Genomic DNA, 22,329 nt, shown 5'->3' on the forward strand with positions numbered 1-22,329 from the left:
TACCTTTTAGTCTCCTCCTATGTGATTATAAAACACAATATTCACCTGTCCTATGAGAGTTGCTCCTTATAAATTGCTTATATTTGTGCTGGTAATAATTTTCACTTTCTTATTCACCAACTCAGCCTTCTCCAAGTGCAAATATTACTACTCTCACAGCTTTCCATACATAATTATCTAATTTCTTACTTTTGTGTCCATAGCCCTTCATGTATTTTAAAGTACTTCTAACATTATTTTATAGGTCATTATTGGTGTAACTGTCTTAGTCTCCACCAGACAGAATTCTCTGTGAGGGCAGAGAGCCTTTTTTATTTTCTCTTCTATCTCCATCATCTGTATTAAGGCCCAGATAATAAGAATTTGGTGTTTGATAATGTATTCATTCATTCAGCAAATATGAAGTATCAACTGTGTACTAAGTATAAGATATGGTATAATAGGTACATATTAAGCAATGATAAATTGTTCTAATTTAGATGCAAAAGCTGTTTGAATAGATTTTAAGCATGATTTACATGACTGTGAACAAACTACACACTGAAGCAAGGGTGTTTGCACCTGATATAATAGAATAAGGAATAAATTTTCTATATATACTAAGAACTTCTAAAATGAATAAGGAATAGTCTACAACCCAATTTTTTTAAATGGGCAGAAATATGTAAAGGAAATTTAGGTGGCTCTTATACAGAAGCAGATGCCCAATTTCAGTTACAATAAGAAAAACATGCAGTTTTTCTCTTAACAAACTGTCAATACCCTAAAATTTTTGGTAAGATGTTAACTTAGCAGGGATTTGGGTAAATTAATACTTGCATACTTTGCTGGTGGAAATGTAAATAAGTACAATTTCTGTGAAGGGTAATCCGGTAGTAGCCATTAGGATTATAGAAAACATATACCCGTTGATCCTTTGGGGCATTAACATTATGAATATATTTACTTAGATGTAAAATGAAATATATAATAGCTATTTTACAGCATATTTTTAATAGCAAAAGATTAGAAAGAACCTAAATGTCCATCAGTAAGCACCTAGTTAAATACACTATATGCCATATAAACTATATACCATATGAATAAGCATATACCATAATATATGTATTATGCATCCAGTATATGTGTATGGTATATGTGTACAGTAGAATACCATACACTTGTATTAAAAAATAAAGGGAAGCCCTCTGTAGTGAGTTGTTGCAGACATAGCCTAGTTTGGATGTGATTGAGAACTGGGCATAAGAGGCCAGAATAAACGTAGGTATTCTGCTTAGGAAAATGTGAGTAGAGTTATAGTGATTAAAATAGACAAGGAGTTTAGGACTAGCACTTGAGAAGCCTAATGGCAAAGAACTTCATTCATGTCTTTGAGCTGCCAGATTCACTTAAGTTACTGGGCTTAATACTGACTCTTTTGTGAAGAATGACTATATTCTGATTTTTCTTCTGGTATGTTCTAAAAGAATCTGTAATGAAGAAAAACTCTAAGTTAAATTCAGCTTCTTGTAAAGACAGTCTAGTTTTAGGTTATGTAAATCACTTGTGTCTCTCATTTACTTACTATATTTTACTCTTATCTCAATCGTATTTTTTTTTATCAGTCACTAACATTCTTCACTTGAAATTATTAGTAAAGATACAAATAACTGAAATTTTAAGCTTTTGTTTTTTACTGCTTATCACAAAATCTGTTTAAAATTGGGGCAAGGGGCACCTGGATGTCTTCCAGTTAAGTATCCAACTCTTGATTTTGGCTCAGGTCATGATCTCCTGGCTCATGGGTTCAGGCTGATATTCTGGACCCTGCTTGGGAGTCTCCCTCTCTTTCCCTCTGCCCTGCCTGTCCCCCCTTTCTCCTTAAAACACACACACACAAACACACACACACACACACAAACATAAGCCTCATGGTCAGTTTTCAAGGTTTACAGTTTGTTTTAAAAATTGTGCTATTCTTACACTGAACTTTCCTAGATGACTTCCTCCCCCATTTTCTTGAGTTCTCCACTAAAATATCATTTTATCAGGAATGTATTCTTTTCTCATTCTCTGTAAAACAAAATCACTCTCTCACTGTTATCTCCTTTCAAGGTCTTATTTTTCTCCAGGTACTTATCATCACCTAAAAGATAATATTATCTGTCTTCCTACTAGTATGTGAGCTTAGTAGAAGAAAGGGACTTTGAATATCTTGTTTTACTGGTATGTAGTGGGTGCTCACTAGTTATTTGCTGACTACATGAGTGAATGAATTATATAGTATGTGAATTAAATGCAAAAGTGAGTTAAGTTGCAGTAATTAATATAAACAAAAAATGACTTCTTTCAAATTTACTGTCAATGGTCAAACTTAAATTTTTTAGTATTTATAAGTGAGCTCTGTCAAGTTTACAAAATAGAATCATCTTCTGGCTTCTTTGCTTTTCTTTGAAATGTCACCAGCATGTGTATTTGCCTGTCACAGAAATTTTGTATATGAGGATTTGCTGAGATTAATAGACTTTGGTCATCAGCTATCATCTACTTTATAAATCCAGATTTTACTTTGCCATTATTAGTTTAAAAACAACAATAAAACCCTGGGTTTTCTGTATTTTACGTGGGACAAAATATAGTTAACACTCTTATAAGTATAGATTAAACAAGTAGTACAAAACCAGCTGTGTCATTTATCAGAGATGCCTTTTAGTATAAGTTGCCACCAGATCCTAAGAGTGTAGTCACATTCCCACTTAGGGAATGCAAAAAAAGAAAAAAGAAAGGAAGGAAGGAAGAAAGGAAGGAAGGAAGGAAGAGAAAAGAGAAGAGAAGAGAAGAAAAAAGAAAAGAAAAGAAAAGCAAAGAGAAGAAAAGAAAAGAAAAGAATACGGACACCTAAATCAGCAACAATAGTTCAGTAAAGCATATAACAGTGCTTCTTCTAGTTGGAGGGGTGGGTGGCTTTAAAAAGTCCCCCTTTTCTTGTTCTGTGATTTTGAGCCTCTCTCTTAGGTAGACATGCTCTTTTTTTTCCCTGTCCAATCATCAAATCCTATTCACTTTTCACCCTAAGAATTGGTAGCTTATAGGATATGCTGAGATCTAATTTCTTGAATATTGTATAATTCTACTTCCAAAGCCTAAAATGGCTTCAGCACTTCATGGCAGTATATTAGATCTTTATTATATTAAATCCTCATTATATCTTGGCTTTCTACCTTAGTGGTTCGACCACAATAGTTCTGTGATAGATATGTGCATGGTGCAGGTGACAACAAATATCATTTTTCCAATAAGGCAATGTTACTGCAAAGGATAGTAGTAATGGATCTTCTGATTCTCTAGTGAGTCATGACATAATAACAATAATTAATATCATTTATATAGTGCTTCACAGTTTACAAAATATTCATTGCCAGTATTGCACTTAGATTCTCACAGCAGCGTAGCAAAATAGTTCTTATTAGTGGTTGAACTGAGGCTCAAAATGGTTAATCATTTCAGTTCTTGCTTTCTGTTATGTCATACTAACAAATAAGAAATGATAACAATAATAAGAAAATGTCTTATTTAGACTGTTTATTTATGTGCACCTTTTCTCTGAATGTTTTGATTCTTTCTAATATTGGAGGTGGGGAATGGTATTGATTTATTTCTCTGTGCTCCTGCTGGCCTCTCATCAGATTTAATTTTCCCTTATCATAGTAAATTTTACTGAACCATTCCATTATACTCTGTTCCACTATTGACAATGGCAAAGAATAGTTTGGTACTGTGAAATAGAATTTTTCATAATGTAAAACTAAAGCAACATGTTTTTATCAAACTGAGTAAAACTGACTTAGCTATTGATGATATTTTGATTTTTTAATGCATCACTGTTATCAGACTTAAAGCATTTAGTTCTCCCTTTTCAGATGAAATATTTGAACTCTTTGTTTTGTAATTCTAAACCTCACATGATTTCAGAGTATTTAAAAAATATGATTATATGTTAATGCTTTGTGTCTTGGGTGGAAAAAACCTTACAGAATTGTTCTTCCTGTAAATATATATTTATTTTCCATTTTCATTTTTATTGAAGGATTAATAAAATTTCATAATTAATAAAAACTTGTGTCTATGTTGTGAATATTTTAGTTGCCATATTTAATCATGATTTCTAAAAATATTAATAACTTAATTGTAATAAGAAAAGCTCCCAAATTTATTCTTACATTTTAATGAATTATTTGTGTTCTATATGTAAACTGTCACAGCATGAAATCAATTTTCTGCCTTGATTCATCCCAAATCAGAGATTTCTATCACATTAATATTATAATTAGAAACATTAATAGAGACGGCAACTTTAAAAGCATACTTTGCTTCTTGGCAATTTAGCATATTTCTCTGAGTGCCCAAGACTTCAAGAACCTTCAATGCACTAATAAATTTATTAACTCAAACTTAAAAGAAGCGAAAAGTCTCTCTTTCTTTCTCTCTCCCCATGGCCAGTCTGCTAAAATAGATTATTCATGCTTATTTGATTCAGGTAGGCTTTTGCAAGCTTCCCTACTAGGCCTGGGAATGTGGTACATTGAGGCCTTTTCAGAGGCTTCTGACATAGACCAAGCTTTTATTGCATGGTGTTTTATTATTACCAAATCCTAGTCTCCACCCAGTTTGTAGGCACTCTGCTTATTCTTTTGAATCAGGAAAGGTTATCACCTACCTTAATCCATGGAGCAGCGTGGATTAAGGACACCAGTGTGCCCCAGGATTCTCAAAGAGGATCCTGGAAACTTCTTGTTTCTTCTTTTTTGCTGTCTTTACTAAATTCTATTGGGCCTTAGGAGGATTTGCATCTGAAATGGGCAACCTGGTGTTTTTCTCAATGAAGACATCAGATCAAAGTTCAGTTAGTCAAGGCCTTTCTAAAACATTAAGGGGGTCTGGACTTACACAATAAAAAGATGAGCTCTAGCAGAGATTGCAGTAAAAACATTCTGAACTATAATCCGGATAAAGAATAGATTATAGGCCAAAGAACAGACCTTGTTTAAATTGCTTTATACTAATAACTTTACATTTAAAAACTTTACCCTATTTTTAATAAGTGTACTTTAATGTCTCATACTTTATTTGTTAATACATTCTTGGTAAACAGATAGATCATGTTTTGGGAACCACATATGTGTATATATTGTATTGTAAACATTAGATTGAGCCAATTGATAGGTCTCTTTTATTAATGAAGGTAAACAGTATCTTATGGAGAGATAAACAGTCATATTATTTACAAAGTAAATGCCAAACCCACAGACTCTGAATCAGAGAACAATGTTTCTATTAGACTTAAATTTGTTTATCCTGTGTCACTGTAGAATTGATGTTGGTAGGTATTCAGTTGAAGAATATTAATCCTTTAAGTCTTAAAATGCAAATATCTAGTGTCAAGCAAATGTCTGTTTCTTATCTAAATTACAAAGTTGTCAGTTACTTCATAAAATGAGAATTCTCTTCAATTTTTGCAGAGATTATCTGCAGATTATCTGTTTTGTTGAATATTCTGAAATATGTGCATTTAGGACAGTGGAAACTATGTTAATTTAGATTGGAAACTATTAGAAACTATTGCCAGGTGGAATCTGTTAGTAGTTCAACTTTGGACAGAAGTGTGTATATATTTCTTATATATTTGTAATGTGTTGAATCAGCACAGAATCCATTCAAAGCAATATGATGAGAATGTTCTATTACTTCGCCTTTATCATCTATGTAAATAAATTCAGCATCAACATTTATTAGAGTTTCTTGTGAGGAAGGTTATTTGTTGAAAAAATTGAAAATAGCACAAAGAAGGAAGTATCAATAAACTAATGATTATGTCAGGTTTCTAATGTAGTTTGTATACATTCTCCCTCCTTATCATGTGCCTTGTTCCCATCTGGAGTACCCCCAATACATTTTATACTCTAAGCTTAATTTAAAACTAGTAAGAAAATTTAAATATATATATATATATACACACACACACTATGTTGTGAGAATTTAGCCTTTAAATGATGCTCAGCTCAATATTTTTAAAAAGCTAGTTTCTTTTGAGCCCTTCACCAATGATTCAGTTGGCTTAAGTTTTCATTAGTTCTTAGCAACTGCATATTTAATTGATTATTTAAATGTGGAATCTTTAAAAAATAATTAAAACATGTATATTAAATTTTTTTCAACTCAGGAAGGTAAGAAAAGCAAAGAGATTTCTTATCAAATTTAGGGAACCACCAGGAGTGAAGAAACATGGGAGATGAAAAGGTTGATTTCTAACTAGTATTTGTAATAATGAAGGTTGTTGTATGCTTCTTTGAAATTTAAGAAGTCTGTGTATATCAGCACTTCCTTGTCAGCGTTAAAATGCATAAATGTATCAATATTTTGCTGAATGTAGTTTGAATACATTGTAGTTTAAAAGAACAGTAAGTTCTTAATGACCAGTATGGCTTTTCTTAGCAGGCTGGACCAGTATCATCTTCAAGATTTGGTCACTATTATGATGTATCAAAAAAGATGCCACAGAAACTAATTGAGGCTTCAAAAGTGCATGGATTTTTTTTCCCAGAAAAATCATCTTCAACTCCTAATATAGAACCATGGTAAGTTAATGACCCAATTCTGATTTCACAGGTTAATAGAATGCATTTTTACCACAGTATTTGAAATAATGCATAGCTAAAGGTAAATATCCTAATAATAAATGTCTTCTATAAAATACATAACCTTAATTGTGCATATGTTTCATATTATTTCTTTATATTTAGTTTTCTTTTTCTGGTCCTATAACTGTTGGATATGCTCTTCTTCTTAATTTGCAGTTTGAGAAGTCTGGATACCAAAATTATAATACCTACTGTTTTTAATTTCAAAAAAATGTGGAATAGTTTTTAAATCAGTCTTTTAGTTCTAAATACAAATAGATATCTAAAAACAACTTATTAATAATAATAGCAGTGGGCGCCTGGGTGGCTTAGTCGGTTAAGCGTCCGACTTTCACTTAGGTCATGTACTCACGGTTCGTGGGTTCGAGCCCCGCGTCGGGCTCTGTGCTGACTGCCGGCTCAGAGCCTGGAGCCTGTTTCAGTCTGTGATTCCCTCTCTCTCTGACTCTCCCCTGCTCACGCGCTCTCTCTCTCTCTCTCTCTCTCCTAGAAATAAATAAAACATTTAAAAAATAATAATAATAATAATAATAGCAGTGAAAATGGTATAAAGTAATGCTGTTTTTCAATAAATGTTCTTTCAGAAAGTAAATATATGTTTTCTGATATTTATTAAGGCTTTCTGTTTATAGTTATTCTGTAAATACAACAATCTGTATTTTTTAGATTGCCTTCAGAGAATTTAGGGTTTTTTGAGTTTTACAATGAAGAATTTTAAATATTAAACTAATAGAACATGTTTATAGTGCTACTAACTTTATTTCGACAAAAGTCTGAAAATTACAGTACTTGACATTGAATAATTTATATGATGTGTTAAGAATATTTAATTTCAGTTCTTAACTGCAGTTGAATCATGGAAACTAATCCATGGATTAGGTTGTTGCCTTTATTTTCCTTCATATTGTAAAACCATTATTTTCAAAGTGAGATGAGTTATCAAGTGGAGACTTAATAGATAGGAAGTTGTAAACTGAAATGACACAAGTCTAAAGTCTCTTTTCCAGGGATATTACTTGAGAATTTAGTAAAGACTATCTTATTTATTTTTATTAAATCTGTGTCCAAATAAAAAAATCCTCACTTCATTATGGTTTCTCCATTTTGTGGCTTGAGACTTAACAAAAGTGGTGCTCTGATGTTGTCTTAATATTAATAACAATGATTAATGAATGACTGCTATGTGTCAGTCACTCTACTATACATTCCATTTGTTGTCTAGTGCAGTCTTTGTAAACAACATACTGTATTCCCATTTTCCAGAAGAAGATACCAAAATTCACAGAAGTTAATTTACTTGAAGCTCAACTATTAAGTGATAGAACCAGGATTAACCTAACTCAGATCCCTCTCTTTCTTTTTGCTTTACTGCTTCAAGAGACTTTGGTGTCCTATGCCTTTACCAAGAAATCTGGGTTCTGATGCTGAGTCCATCCTTGGGAAAATACCATTTGTCCTACCTACATCACTAATATTTTGTTAAATTTGAATGACTATTTGATTATACTTATTCTTAATTTTTGTCATTCACTAAACCAGACATACCTATGCTTTTATGGCTTGGGAAATAACTTTTCCCTGATTCCTCAAGAAGTAAGTGGTGGAACCCAGATTTAAAGTTGGTTCTTTCTGACTCAAAATTCTGTGTTAGCCATAATGCTGTATTGCCTCCATTAATAGAGTGCCAAGGGAAACAAAAAATGTAAAATGTCCATTAAGTATGATGTAAGTGAATAAAAAATATAGTGTTACTTTTGTAACTAATAAAACGTTTTAAGAATAAAACATGTTTTATGCTCCAAAGTACAAGATTTTTGTTCATCCATTCAGTAACTAAAAGAAAGAGGGAATTAACATTTAATGAAAACCTGTTCCATGTCAGGCACTGTTCCAGGCATTAGACCATGGGATAACTCATTTAATCCTCCCACAACCCTCCATAAGAAGTACTATTATCCCCACTTTATAGGAAACTTGAGGTCAGAGATGCTAAGTAGCTTTCCCACTATTTCAGGCTGTTAGTAAATAAGTCTTCAAAACCTCTGGTTTTTTTGTTTGTTTGTTTTTTGTTTTTCTCTGCCAGACTGCCTCCATTTGCTGCTGCAGTAAATGTACAGCATGTGAAGCTGAGTGCCCAGAAAAATAACTATACCTTGATCACCTGTGAGGATATAGTCTTCTAGTCTTTAAAATACATATTTTTTCAGAATGCTTTTTTGAAAGCTAGCAGTTTTGCATAGAATAGGAAAATTTATAGATTTCAATTATCAAGGCAATATTTCATTTCATAGTAGTTAACTGATAATTCATTTATTTCATATTAAACTTAAATGCTTAATTAAATGTAATTAAACTTTAAACATGTAATTAAATTAATTTTGAAAATGAGTACTTACCATGTGAGATTTAATTTATGAAAAGCATGTGCTCATTTCACTAAAATGAACTTTACTGGTTCATTTATAGAACAATAAACCTAAGCTTTACAGTTGTCTATACTTTTCCTGCAATTAAGACTAGAGGAGTTAGCTGTGTCCCACTATCATATGTAAGTCTATAATATATAATTTCATATATTCTGAAGGCACTGTTAAAATATAAAGTTTTTTATGGTAAGAAAAACTGAAGGTCATTTAAAATTTACACTAAACTGATTTAAAGTCATTGACAGGTTTGCCTATGGAAAATGTTCGTGCATGTAATTTAAGCTTTCAAAGCAAAGCTTGGATATAAAAACCTAAGAAGTATCACACTAATATTACCATAGTTTTGTTTTAATATTTCATTGTCATAAATCAAATAAGTCGACACAAAACAGTGATAGGAAAACTGATTTTGAGAATAAATTTGTAATCTAAGATTTTTTTTTTAATTTGACATTGTTTTGAGTTAATCTTTGCTACAGGTATGCAGACAGTTCTGTTTTCTCACTAGAAAGATAATGCCATTCTTCATAGTAGGAATGGTGTTTCAACTTTCTTATTTATTAACAAATCTACTAACATACTGCTTAACCTACTGTTACAAAATGAATTTTTGTGGTTCCACCCCCAAGACCCTGAATTTATATGTTAAAGTACAACATGATGGTATTTGGAGATAAATATTTGGGAGGTAATTATGGTTGGATGAGGTCATGATGGTAGGACCTTAGTCTGGTAGGATTAGTGTTCTTAGAAAAGAGGAAAGACATCCAGCTCCTGCTCTTTTCCTTGAGTGGAAATCCAAGAAGGGCCATGAGCAACACAGCAAGAAGGTGGTCATCTGAACCCAATGGGAGAGCTCTAACCGGATGCAACCCTGCTAGCACCTTGATCCTGGGCTTCTAGTCCCCAGAATTTCTATGGAATTAATTCCTTTTAGTTAAGCCACTCAGTCTATAGTATTTTGTTATGGGAACCAAAGCCAATTGATATACTCACTATGTTGTAAAATTTTAATTTTTTTAATTGATAGACCAGATCTTGAATACTGAGTTTACATACAGTTGGTAGTAAACAGAATGAATTTGTCTTGATATGTTTCTTTGAAATTCAAGATTTTATTTTTACATGAATATCCTAAAAATGGCCAGTAGTTTTTTACATTAACTAAAAGTTTTGTATTAATTAAGTTGAGTTAACTGAATTCTGAAAGAACCATTTATCTTTTTAGGAGAACTTTTAGGAGAAAATCAATGAAAAGAGGATAAGAATATTACTTAAGGTTTATAAGTCCTTCCTTTTTCTTATTTGGCAAAGCCTCTTTACCACTTAAATGGAACATATGTATAAGCCTTCTGTAATATTTTCCTAGACAAATTATAGTTATGTACCCCCGAAAAACTCCTACTTAATTTTGTTCATACCCTGTCAGAACACTTACCACATTACACTAAAGTTATTTGTAGTGTCTACATTTTTATCTTCCCTCTCAAGCAGTGGAAATCCTTGAGGAAGGGGGCTATGCTGTCTACACCTCTTTATTTCATGAATCTAGGACACAGGTGTTGAGTTGATAGTTGATGAACTAGTGAATCAATGCACAAAGTATAGTAATAACTCAGATTAATACAGCTTGTTCTTACCTCAAAGATTTAGTGGGATAAAACTAACTGAAATATAACCATGTAAGAGTACATTTTATTTCACAAATAGAGATCTCTTTCATTACAAAGCAGAGAACCACATATATCTAGACGTTATAAGTAGAAAATTCACTCATGATAAAGGAATTTTGATAGAGAACTTGTAGGTAAGACTAAAGATTCAGAAGTATGCTGAATTACTCTATTAAAAGGATATAGTAAATGGTACATTAATACAAATCTCGGAGCTGAGGGAAAGGCGAGATGTAAATGTGATTAGGGATTTTACCCCTTGGTCATTCTGCTGGTGACATGATTAAAGTAAAAAGATAATATCTAAAAATTTTGAGAGAGAACTATTAATCCTGAAACTCATTTTGATCAATGAAGAGAAATTACTTGCATACATGTGTGCCTTTCTTCATTTTTCTGTCCTTCATGTATGCAGAATTTAGTTGCTCATCCTGGGCATGCTATCTTCATTGATATGCATGGTTTTTGTTTATTATTTCTCACCTAATACCCACATTTCTAGTCCCAGTCATCTTCCCCTAGGCATACTTTCACTTATTTATGTATGTCCTTCCAAATTTTCTTTTCTGTTCAATAAAGTAATCTTAGACCCTTGACTTCTCTCTTTCACTCCCTGCATCCAATCAGCAACTCCTGAAATTTTATTTTTTAAGTTTTTATTTAAATTCCAGTTAGTTAACATACAATGTAATATTAGTTTCAGGTGTACAATATAATGATTCAGTACTTCCATACAACACCCAATGCCCATCACAAGGGCACTCCTTAATGTCCATCTCCTATTTAACTTATACCCCACCCACCACCCCTCTGGGAACCATCAGTTTGTCCTTTATAGTTAAGTGCCTGTTCTTGGTTTGCCTCTCTCTTTTTTTTTTTTCCCCTTTGCTTCTTTGTTTTTTGTTTGTTAAATTCCACATATGAGTGAAAACATACAGTATTTGTCTTTACTGACTGGCTTATTCCCCTTAACGTAATGCACTCTAGCTCCATCTGCATTGGTGCAAATGGCAAGATTGCATTCTTTTTATAGCTGAGTAATATTCCTTTGTATACATATACCACATCTTCTTTGTTCTCTCATCAGTTGATGGGCACTTGGGCTATTTCCATAATTTGACTATTGTAGATAATGCTGTTATATAAACATCAAAGTGCATGGATCCCTTTGAATTAGTATTTTTGTATTCTTTGGGTAAATACTTAGTAGTGCAATTGTGCTACATAAGGTAGTTGTATTTTTAACTTTTTGAGGAACTCCATACTATTTTCCATAATGGCTGCGCCAATTTACATTCTGACCAACAGTTCAAGAGGATTCCCCTTTCTCCACATCTTCATCAACACCTGTTGTTTGTTGTGCTGGTGATTTTAGCCATTCTGACAATTGTAAGGTGATATCTCATTGTAGTTTAGATTTGTATTTTCCTGATAATATTACTGTTGAACACGTTTTTATGTGTCTGTTGACCATCTGTAGGTCTTCTTTGGAAAAGTGTCTGTACATGTCTTCTGCCCATTTTTTTCCTTTCTTTTTTTTTTTTTTTTTATATTTTACCCATTTTTTAAATTGGATTATTCCCCTCTCTCCCACCTTCCATCAACCCTGTTTGTTCTCTGTATTTAAGAGTCTCTTATGGTTTGCCTCCCTCCCTCTCTGTTTATCTGTAAATATTTTTCCCCTTCTCTTCCCTCATGGTCTTCTGTTAAGTTTCCCAAGATCCACATAGGAGTGAAAACATAGGATATCTGTCTTTCTCTGACTGACTTACTTCACTTAGCATAATACCCTCCAGTTCCATCCACGTACTGCAAATGGCGGGGTTTCATTCTTTCTCATTGCCAAGTAGTATTCCATTGTACATATAAACCACATCTTCTTTATCCATTCATCAGTTGATGGACATTTAGACTCTTTCCATAATTTGGCTATTCTTGAAAGCACTGCTGTAAACATTGGGGTACACGTGCCCCTATGCATCAGCACTCCTGCATCCTTTGGGCAAATTCCTAGCAGTGCTATTGCTGGGTCATAGGGTAGTACTATTTTTAATTTTTTGAGAAGCCTCCACACCATTTTCCAGAGTGGCTGCATCAGTTTGCATTCCCACCAACAGTGCAAGAGGGTTCCTGTTTCTCCACGTCCTCGCCAGCATCTATAGTTTCCTGATTTGTTCATTTTAGCCACTCTGACTGGCATGAAGTGGTATCTCAGTGTGGCTTTGATTTGTATTTCCTTGATGATGAGTGACATTGAGCATCATTTCATGTGTCTGTTGGCCATCTGGTTGTCTTCTTTGGAAAAGTGTCCATTTATGTCTTCTTCCCATTTCTTCACTGCATTATTTGTTTTTCGGATGTGGAGTTTGGTGAGTTCTTTATAGATTTTGGATAGTAGCCTTTTATCCAATATGTCATTTGCAAATATCTTTTCCCATTCCATCAGTTGCCTTTTAGTTTTGTTGATTGTTTTCTTTGCAGTGCAGAAGCTTTTTATCTTGATGAGGTCCCAATACTTCATTTTTGCTTCTAATTCCCTTGCCTTTGGAGATGTGTTGAGTAAAGCAGCTGTTATTCTTGACTATGTGTAGTGTTTATATTCTAGTGAGAAAGCACATAAAAAAAATTTAGGGCCAAGTAAATAAATGTATATATTATTAGGAGTTGTGATAAGTAATATAAGGAAAAAGAACATTTTCCACAAGTTATATGGGGGTCGGGGGATTTACTTTGAGTTGTGTTCAGGTATGGCTTCTCTGAAGAGAAAGCTTTTGAGCTGAGACCTGAAGATAAGAAGGCAATCCTACAAAAATCAGTAGACTAAGAAATATTCTGGAGGAACAGCCAGTGTGTTAAGAAAGGAACGACTTAGTGTGTTCAAAGGACTTGAGAGGCCATGTTCTCAAATAGAGTAATAGAGCTATAAGGAAGATGTGTTCAGTGAGTTAGGTGAAGTCATATCATTCTCATAAGAAATTTGTTCATGGAAGGCAGAGAAAAAGCAATAATTGGAAGAGATTTAGGAAGCAAGAAGTTTTTGTTATTTTGTTGTTTTGTTTTAATATAAATGAGAAAAATTGAATAGAGAGGGAATTTGGCGGAGATTAGAAAAGGAAGTAGTGGTTTCTATTTGTATGACTTTAGGCAAATTACTAAACAATTTGGCAGAATTCCCATGCCATTCAAGGCCAAAGATTGGCCTTTAAGATGTATTAACATTTCCTCCACTGGAGGGAAGGAAGAAGGGAACAAGAAGAGAACAGTGTAGATGCAAAGAAATGGGTGTGTAGGATTGGAGTCAGGATCTTGAGTAGTGTTGAAAGTATGGACTGAGGTCTTCTCTTTACTCAGTGAATAATAGGAAGGGCCATCCACTGATGAACAGTTAGTTACCTCTGAGGAATTTGGGTTAAATGGGGAACTTTGAAATGGTTGTTTCATGGACTGGAAGAATACATCAACTAGAGAAGTATCAAATATTTATGGTGGTATAGTCTGTCAGGTGACTTTCTTACACTGTGATAAGATTCCTGGTATAGGCAGGATTGAATTTTGCCAGGTGCAGGCAACAGAAGGAGTTTAAGTATTAAAAAGTAAACAAATGAAGGATCACAAACTCTAGGGCTAAGAAAATGAATTGAAGACAACTGCTGTTGATACATGAGGAGTAAGGGGAGAGTGCACTTATAGTGGACTTACTGATCTTAATAGTGGGTGTAAATGGACAAAGCAGGCTACCAAGATCAGAACTGTTCATTGAGAATAAGATGTTCGAATTAGGACTGAAACCAGGTATGGTATCTTCAAGTGATAGAGGAAAATGTCCAGCATTTTAAAGACAGCAGCTTAAATGGGGGAATGATTGAGATTGGTTAGACATTTAAAAAAAAAAAAAAAAAAGCACGGATTTGTGTTTGGTTTGGTTTGTTTTACTAAAAGTGGAGCGGGAAGAGTGGTTTGAAAGTAACACTGGGGAACAAAGAGGATGCCAATCAAATCTTTAAAATGTTGAGGAAAGGTATCTAAACTACAGCTTTATTTATTTAGGCTGAAGTGCCTGTTGCCTTTCAAGAGAAATATTCTTTGGAGGGTGGTAGGGCAGACTTTTATTAAGGTCTGCAGCGGATGCTAACTGCAAAGACTGTAGCACTGGCTCTAGCAGGTGGTCTCTGCAGCAGTGTTTTCTGCATAAGAGAGCTAAGGTGATTACTGGGCTTAGCATCCAAGATATAATGAAGTGAAAAAGCAGATTATAGTAATGGGATACATGGTACATAAAATTTTATATAGCTTATCCCAGATTCTTTTCTAATACTAACTCAGGAGATGTTAATTTTGGCTCCAAAATTTTAATGATATGTGGTCAAAGAAGTTCATGAAAGGCTCAAAGTAAATTTCCTTCTAAGACCGTTTAAGAAACTCATTGTATACATAGTATTTGAAAGGTATAAGAGACACTTCAAAGTTAAACAAATATATACATAATTCTTATAACCCTGCTTATAATTGTGTATTGATAAAATATTCTTCAGAGTGAAAAACATTTTTATCAGCATACTTCTAAATATCCCACATTAGTGTCTTGCCATAAGAGAAGGAAGGGCTGGTACAGAGAGATGTCAGGATGTTCCTCATACTGTTAATAGCGTTCACTTCTGGGTAATGGATTTTCATATCTTTCCTATTCTTTGTTTTATGTCTTTGAATTTTTATGATGAACAAACATCACTTTTATAATGAGGAAGTATTTCAAATAAGTGGGGAAAACCGAATCACTTGGGAATAATATAGTAAAATCCTTTTCTCATATTTCACATCAAACTATATTTCTAAAGAGTTAAATTTTAAATATAATAAATGGAATTATAGAAGTATGGGAAGAAAATAGAATGCCTTAAACTCTTGGAGTGGGAAAATAACAAAAACTATATCTAGTGATCAGATAGTGATAGATAGTATTTAGTACTATTCTCCATATGAAGGACCCAAGACTGTTTGGAGAAATGTTTGATTCAAAGGAATGCATAGAAGGGTGCCTCAGTCGGTAGAACATCTGACTCTTGATCTCACGGTCATGAGTTCAAGCCCCACGTTGGGTGTGAAGCCTACTTTAAAAAAGAAAAAAAAATTCAGTTCAAAGGAAAGACACGGAGACACCTAAAATGTCTTTGTATGTTTAGAAGTGCTTAAAGAATGATGAGGACAGGGCATGTCAAAAGGATACAGAAGCCATCTCAGTGGAGCTCCCACTGGACAAATAGGTGAAATTTTGAGAATCAGAATAAATAACGATAATAAGTGGATTATAACCCATTTAATAAAACAGGATGCCATGAGTACATATTGATACAAATGAATGAATAAATAAATTACTGAGGAAAAAGATATTTACATAACCAGAGGGTACCTTCCCACAAAATGTTTATTGACTATAAAGGGTAAAGAATAATTTTATGACTGTAAACGGTAAGGACTATAAAGTTATGCCTGACAGACATAACTTTAATCAAGTTAATGTCAGCAGTTATAGGGCAAATTGAAGTCATGTATCATCTGATAATATGCAATGTGAATATAGGAATGCTCCTGTGGTATTTCTACCAAATATACATAATTTAAATCTAATCGTAAGGAAATAACAGACAAACCCAAATTGGAAAATATATATGTTAATATTTTTAGTAAATTGAGAGATTTTTTAAACTGGTAACAAGATGAATATCCTAATACAAAAAGGGGAAAAGATAACAATGGGATGTTCTTGAAAGAGGAAACAAAAATAGCTACCAGGCCTTACTAGTGATCAAAGAAATGTAAACAAAAACCATTTTCCAACTATTGGATATTTAAAATTATAATACCCTGTGTTAAAGATGGTGTGTTTGTCACTCATGTTAACTGTAGCAGTGTACATTGTTAAAACAATCCTAGGAAAGGGTATCAAAAGTTGAAGTGTACATTATCATTGCTGCCATTGCCCCATATCTAGGAATTTCTCATAAAGAAATAATGATACAAGTTAACAAAGATGTGTGTACAAGAATGATTATCATAATCTGTTTGTAATAGTGAAAATCTGGAGATAACCTAAGAATTGTCAGTATAGATAGGTTGAATAAACTATGTTACACCCACATAATGAAGTACCTTGCATGCAAAGTGAGAAAATAAAATCAAAGTAGATTAAAAACAATATATGTAATATATGATGTGTATATGTAGAAAGTGATCTGCAAAGATAACAGTTATGACCTCTGAGTGTTTGAATTGTGGGTGATTTTGCCTTTTTTTCCTTTTCTTTTTATAAACCTTCTTGTGAGACAGCATAGTTTAGATAGGAGCCCTTTGGTTAGACAATCTAGATTTGAATCCTGAATTGTCCACTTAGTAGCTGTGTGGCATTATACAAGTTACTTTCCTTCTCTGGCCTCATATTTCTTAGGCTTCAATAGAAGTAATAATAATGGAAACTACTTCTCAGGATTATTAAATGAGATAACAAAAATTTACTACTTTGCAAACACTGGCTAGCAGAGGACTGACTTAATGAATTTTGGCTTCCATCATTATTATTTCTGCTTATAAGTTTGAAATTTATTCTAATAAACCTTTTTATTAATAGGCCAATCAATAAAGCTATTTCTCCTTTGGGAATGTAACTACTTAAGCAAATATTTTTTATTCTAGACAATCAGCTTTCTTTTCCCTGTCATATTCTTTCTTTTGAGAAAAACACATTTGGAAATCAATTCCTCCTTAAATAGAAGTCTGTGAATGAACAGTAGCCAAATTTCCTGTGCCTTCTACACTACTTAGCTCACTCCTGAAAGCTTGTTAAAAGACTTGGTAACAGAATGCTTCTTGCTACTCGTCAGCCCATCTGACTTTCATCCATCCTGCAACTGGAGCATTACTGTGTTATATTGACAACATGGGTACTGATAATAGCTAACAATTACTGAAAACTGATTTTCCCTCAGGTATTAACATATTATTTTGTTATTTCATTTAATCCTTACAAAATGTCATGAAGTTTATAATATCACCACTTTAAACATGAGGAAATAGATACATCAGGCTTAATTAATTTATTTAAAGTCATACAGGGACTCAATCTCAAGGGACTCCAAATAGTCAAAGCAGTCTTGCAAAAGAACAAGGTTGAAGGTCTTACACTTCCAGATTTCAAAATGTTTTACAAAACTACAGTAATCAAAGCAGTATGGTTTGGTACTGGCATAAAGGCAGATATTTAGACCAATAGAATATAATAAAGGACCCAAAAGTAAACCCTGGCAGATATGGTCAAACAATCATCAACAAGTGTGCTAAGACCATCTAAGGGGAAAGAGCAGTCTTCAATAAATGATATTGGGAAAACTGGATATCCACATGCAAAGGAATAAACATGGACCTTTATCTTATACTGTACAAAAATCAGCTCAAAATGGATTAAAAACCTATCCATAAGCCCCTAAACTATAAAAGTTGTAAAAGAAAAAGAAGGGGTAATCATGACATTGGATTTGACAGTTATTTCTTGGATATAATACCAAAAGCACAGGCAAAAATAGATAAATGGGACTGCTTCAAACTTAAGCACTTCTGTGCATCAAAAGACACCATCAACAGAGGGAAAGAGCAGCCAAAGTAATGGGAGAAAATCTTCTATCTGATAAGGAATTAATATGCAGACTATATAAAGAACTACAACTCAACAACAACAAATAGACTGATTAGAATCTGGGCAAAGGATTTGAACAGATATTTCTCCAAAGATAAATACAAATGGTTAATACAGTCTCACCCTCCTCAGTGACTTTTTTTATATTTTCTTTTTTCTATACAAACCTCCAATATACTTAACCAATATACTTGCAAATCTTTATTCTTAGCTTATGACCTCACTGAGAAAATAGAAGCAACCAGCAGAGACATCTATCGCTACATTTACCACCCATCAGCATCTGTACTGACATAATACTCTCCCCTACGTTACCATAGGTGAACTATCCATTAAACTTTTTTTTTAAGCTCTATGCCCAATGTGGGGCTGAACTCACGACCCTGAGATTAAGAGATGTACTGCCGACTGAGCCAGCCAGGCACCCCAATAGGTGAACTATTTAAACACCTATACTAAAGGCCTATTGAAGTTTGAGGTCATGAATTTACAGTGAGACAAGTCCAGTTAGATGGGGCCATTTCTCGCACCACTTTTAGCTGTAATGATGCAAATGTAGAGTGGGCAGAGAGTTGAATTTAGCCTCATAGTTTTGCTGAGCAAGTGAGACGATGGAAGAAAAGAGCAATTAAGTAGGGACACGGATTGACCATGAATCAGGATGGTTAAATAGTTGAAAAAGTGTATGAAGGGGAGTGAGTGAAGAGGTGGTAGACAATGGTATGGAGGTTTCAGTGTGGTCAAATGATTGCATATGTACTCTAGGTAGAAGGATAGGAGGTGGTGGTTGTGGGGAGGAGAGCGCATGAACTGAAATTGAATAGGTATAGCATTTATTGATAATGGCAAGGTCTAAGGTATGATCATAAGAGTGAGCATCATAGGGGTGCCTGTGTTTGAATGTCCAACTCTTGATCTCAGTTCAAGTCTTGATCTCAGGGTCTTGAGTTCAAAAAGACCCCCTTGCTTGCTCACAGATATCATCCCATAGGATGTTACTCTAGCAATTCTTCCATCTCTCTCCTGTATCACTAACATTCCCTTTCTACTAGATGCATTCTATAATATATAAACATATTCTTATCTCTTCCTTTTAAGAAAGTAAAAACATCTCCCATCCCACTTCCTATGGCAGCTACTAGTCTATTTTTCTGCACCAGAACTCCTTGAGTTTTCTAATATTTGGTGTCTCCAATTCCTTCCCTACATTTTCACTTAAAATCCATTCTAACTAGGCTTAAACCAGCATCATTCCAGTAAAGCTGTTTCAGCAGTTCAAGCCCCATGTTGCACTCTGCTCTGGGCATGAAGCCTACAAAAAAAGGTGAGCATCATAGGTAGGATGAAGACAAGATCATTGGGAGAGAGGTGGTCAGGAAACTGAAAGGCCAGTATGTTTGAAAGATAATTGATACCCAGAGTTGGATAGATGACAGCAATAATGATAGGTAGTAGGACATAATCTAATGACTTATTTACATTAGTAAGCAAAGGAAATCAGAGTAATGTTGAACTGAAGTATTTTTCATAAAACACTATAACCTCTCTCAACAGTATCTCTATCAGACAGTGGATTATTTGACCAATGCATGCAATTCTTGCATCCTCATGTTCTTAGCATTTTCCCAACTGTGACTCAGGTGTGTGCTGGTCATTACTCACATTGCATTTCTAGCCTCTATATGTTCTACTCTTAGTTGAGAATTCATGGTGAAAAGAATCAAACTCTGTTGTTAGGTTGAAAAGCATCAGAAAAGAAAAATCAATGACAGTCTTCAGGGTAATAGTAATGGAATTTTTAACTTGAAAATTACTTGTGAATAGACTTCACAGTCTCGATAGCCACATGCAAATTATATGCTAATATAACTTTAGCTCAGCAAATCATTTTACACAATTAGTTGAGACATTTGATATTGTGCCTACTGCCCTATAAGTATATCTCACTATTTGCCATAAATGAATATTTGAAATACATGTGTAAATAGTATTTTGGTAATACAAGTCATATTTTCCCAGTGATTTGCATAATAATATCAAAAATGCTTCATCTTCACTTTAAATTAATCCTAATTGAGAGTGATAACAGTTTTTCTTCTTAAGTGTCTTTCAGGTAGTTAAATCAATATTTAAATGCACCAGAAGTTCTTATTTTTTAAAATCAGCAATTAAGCATTGTAATGAGAAAAATCAGTCTAAAGAAAAAGAAAAATCATTCTCGAGCCATTAATTTTACATCAGGAGGGACAAGAGAGATTATCTAGTGCAATTCTGTCACATGAGAAAATTCTGAAGCCCAGAACAGAAAAATTAAATACTTTGCCTCATTATCACACATTTAGCTATAATTGCTGATATAGACCTAGAACCTAGATCTTGATAGTTATTCCATATATATATAATTTTATTTTTATAATTTATCTTTTCACAAATAAAATCTTGTCTTTTGTTATCCAAGCTTTTTTGATGTTGTTACATTTATTCCTTGATCACATTGACACTTTTGTAAGTATTCCTTTGTTCATTGTTTGAGAAACTCTAAGGTACTTAACTGCTATTTATTATGTGCTTGATTTCTTTTCTAGATATACTACAGCTATACCTTCACCCAGATATAGTAAAGCAGATTGTTTTTATCTTTCTTAACGAGATTGACAAAATTACTTTTCATGAAAAAACCCTTGCCATTTGTTGATAGAAATTGAAGTTCTCTGATACAAATGTCTATCAGACCCCTTGCTGAAAATTGAGAAGGGGGGAGAAGTGATAGGTACAAAAGTCTCATTTTTTTTCTATAAATTAAAAAAAATGTTGAACTTGATCATCAAAATTTAGATTTACATTTTGTATCGTTGGACCCCTTTTATACATGTTTAATATTAATATGAAGAAATAAAATAATATAAAAAACATGGTAATAAAAGCAGACATATGGAACAATTTTATTTTTTTAACAAAAATATTTTTAAATGCTTGGCATTTTAAAGATAAAAGTTAAAGTTCTAATAATTGTTTTTATGTTCTTATCTGTTATAGTTTTAAGGAGAAATTGTGGTAACTCAAGTTAGATCATTTTACCATAAAATTTGTTGAAAATTAGGAAAATTGTATAAAATAGCATACATGTTTTGAAATGTGCTGTCTTTGGGACATGTTTTAAATATTTTGATAATGTAACCTTTGTTAAATGCTTGGAAACATCAATAAGGGAGACAGGGCATATTTGTAACTAGATTTCCTTCTGCCAGCTCCTGGTTTATAAGTTACTATACTGCTGAATAGCAACAAAAAGACAACAGCCTCAAAATTAAAGGAGTTTAACTTAAAAAAAAAATATTAGATGACAATAGGAGATATTTTTATCAGTAAAGATTATTTTAAGTATTGCTGACAAGGAAATATATCTCATGGAGATTAAAAATACTTGGTAGTATTTTAATATCAATACCATATAAACTAGTTCAGTTTTAAATGCTATAATCCCATGCATCATAAATGAATATTATCAATTTATATACCTAAATGTATTGTTTTTTTCCCATTTAATTTGTTATCAGAGTGTGTATTGTCCTAGAAATCTAATTAATTTGGGGAAATGTATTGCTTGTAAAGTTCTGAGCATTGTTGGTGATTGGCTTGTTTTGTGTTAGTGATAAATAAGGAAAGAGATTAAAATGTATTGGCTTTATGTCTTTGGTTGTTGTTTTTTTCTGATATCAAACCTCTCTACCACTTTTGAAGAGAATCTTACCTCTACTATGGTTACTTTAACAGACTGGGAGAATACGAAATAAATAACTGATTGTATTGGATGAATAGTGGCAACGAAAAACTAAAAACTAATTTGTGTATGTGGTGTTAATAATGTA

The 22,329-nt window shown here is 33.2% G+C and overlaps 1 protein-coding gene across 1 annotated transcript in view; it reads left to right on the top strand.

Moving 5' to 3' along the window:
* Positions 1 to 22,329, top strand: part of ELP4 (elongator acetyltransferase complex subunit 4) — a 244,091-nt gene that overhangs the window by 63,536 nt on the left and 158,226 nt on the right. Inside the window, exon 5 of the mRNA XM_039219336.1 lies at positions 6,472 to 6,614. Within this exon, the coding sequence (XP_039075267.1) occupies positions 6,472 to 6,614 (143 nt within the window). The remainder of the gene's footprint in view (positions 1 to 6,471; positions 6,615 to 22,329) is intronic.

This window comes from Hyaena hyaena, unplaced genomic scaffold, assembly GCF_003009895.1.
Source record: "Hyaena hyaena isolate Hyena2069 unplaced genomic scaffold, ASM300989v1 scaffold_807, whole genome shotgun sequence".
In the NCBI taxonomy this organism is placed as follows: domain Eukaryota; kingdom Metazoa; phylum Chordata; class Mammalia; order Carnivora; family Hyaenidae; genus Hyaena; species Hyaena hyaena.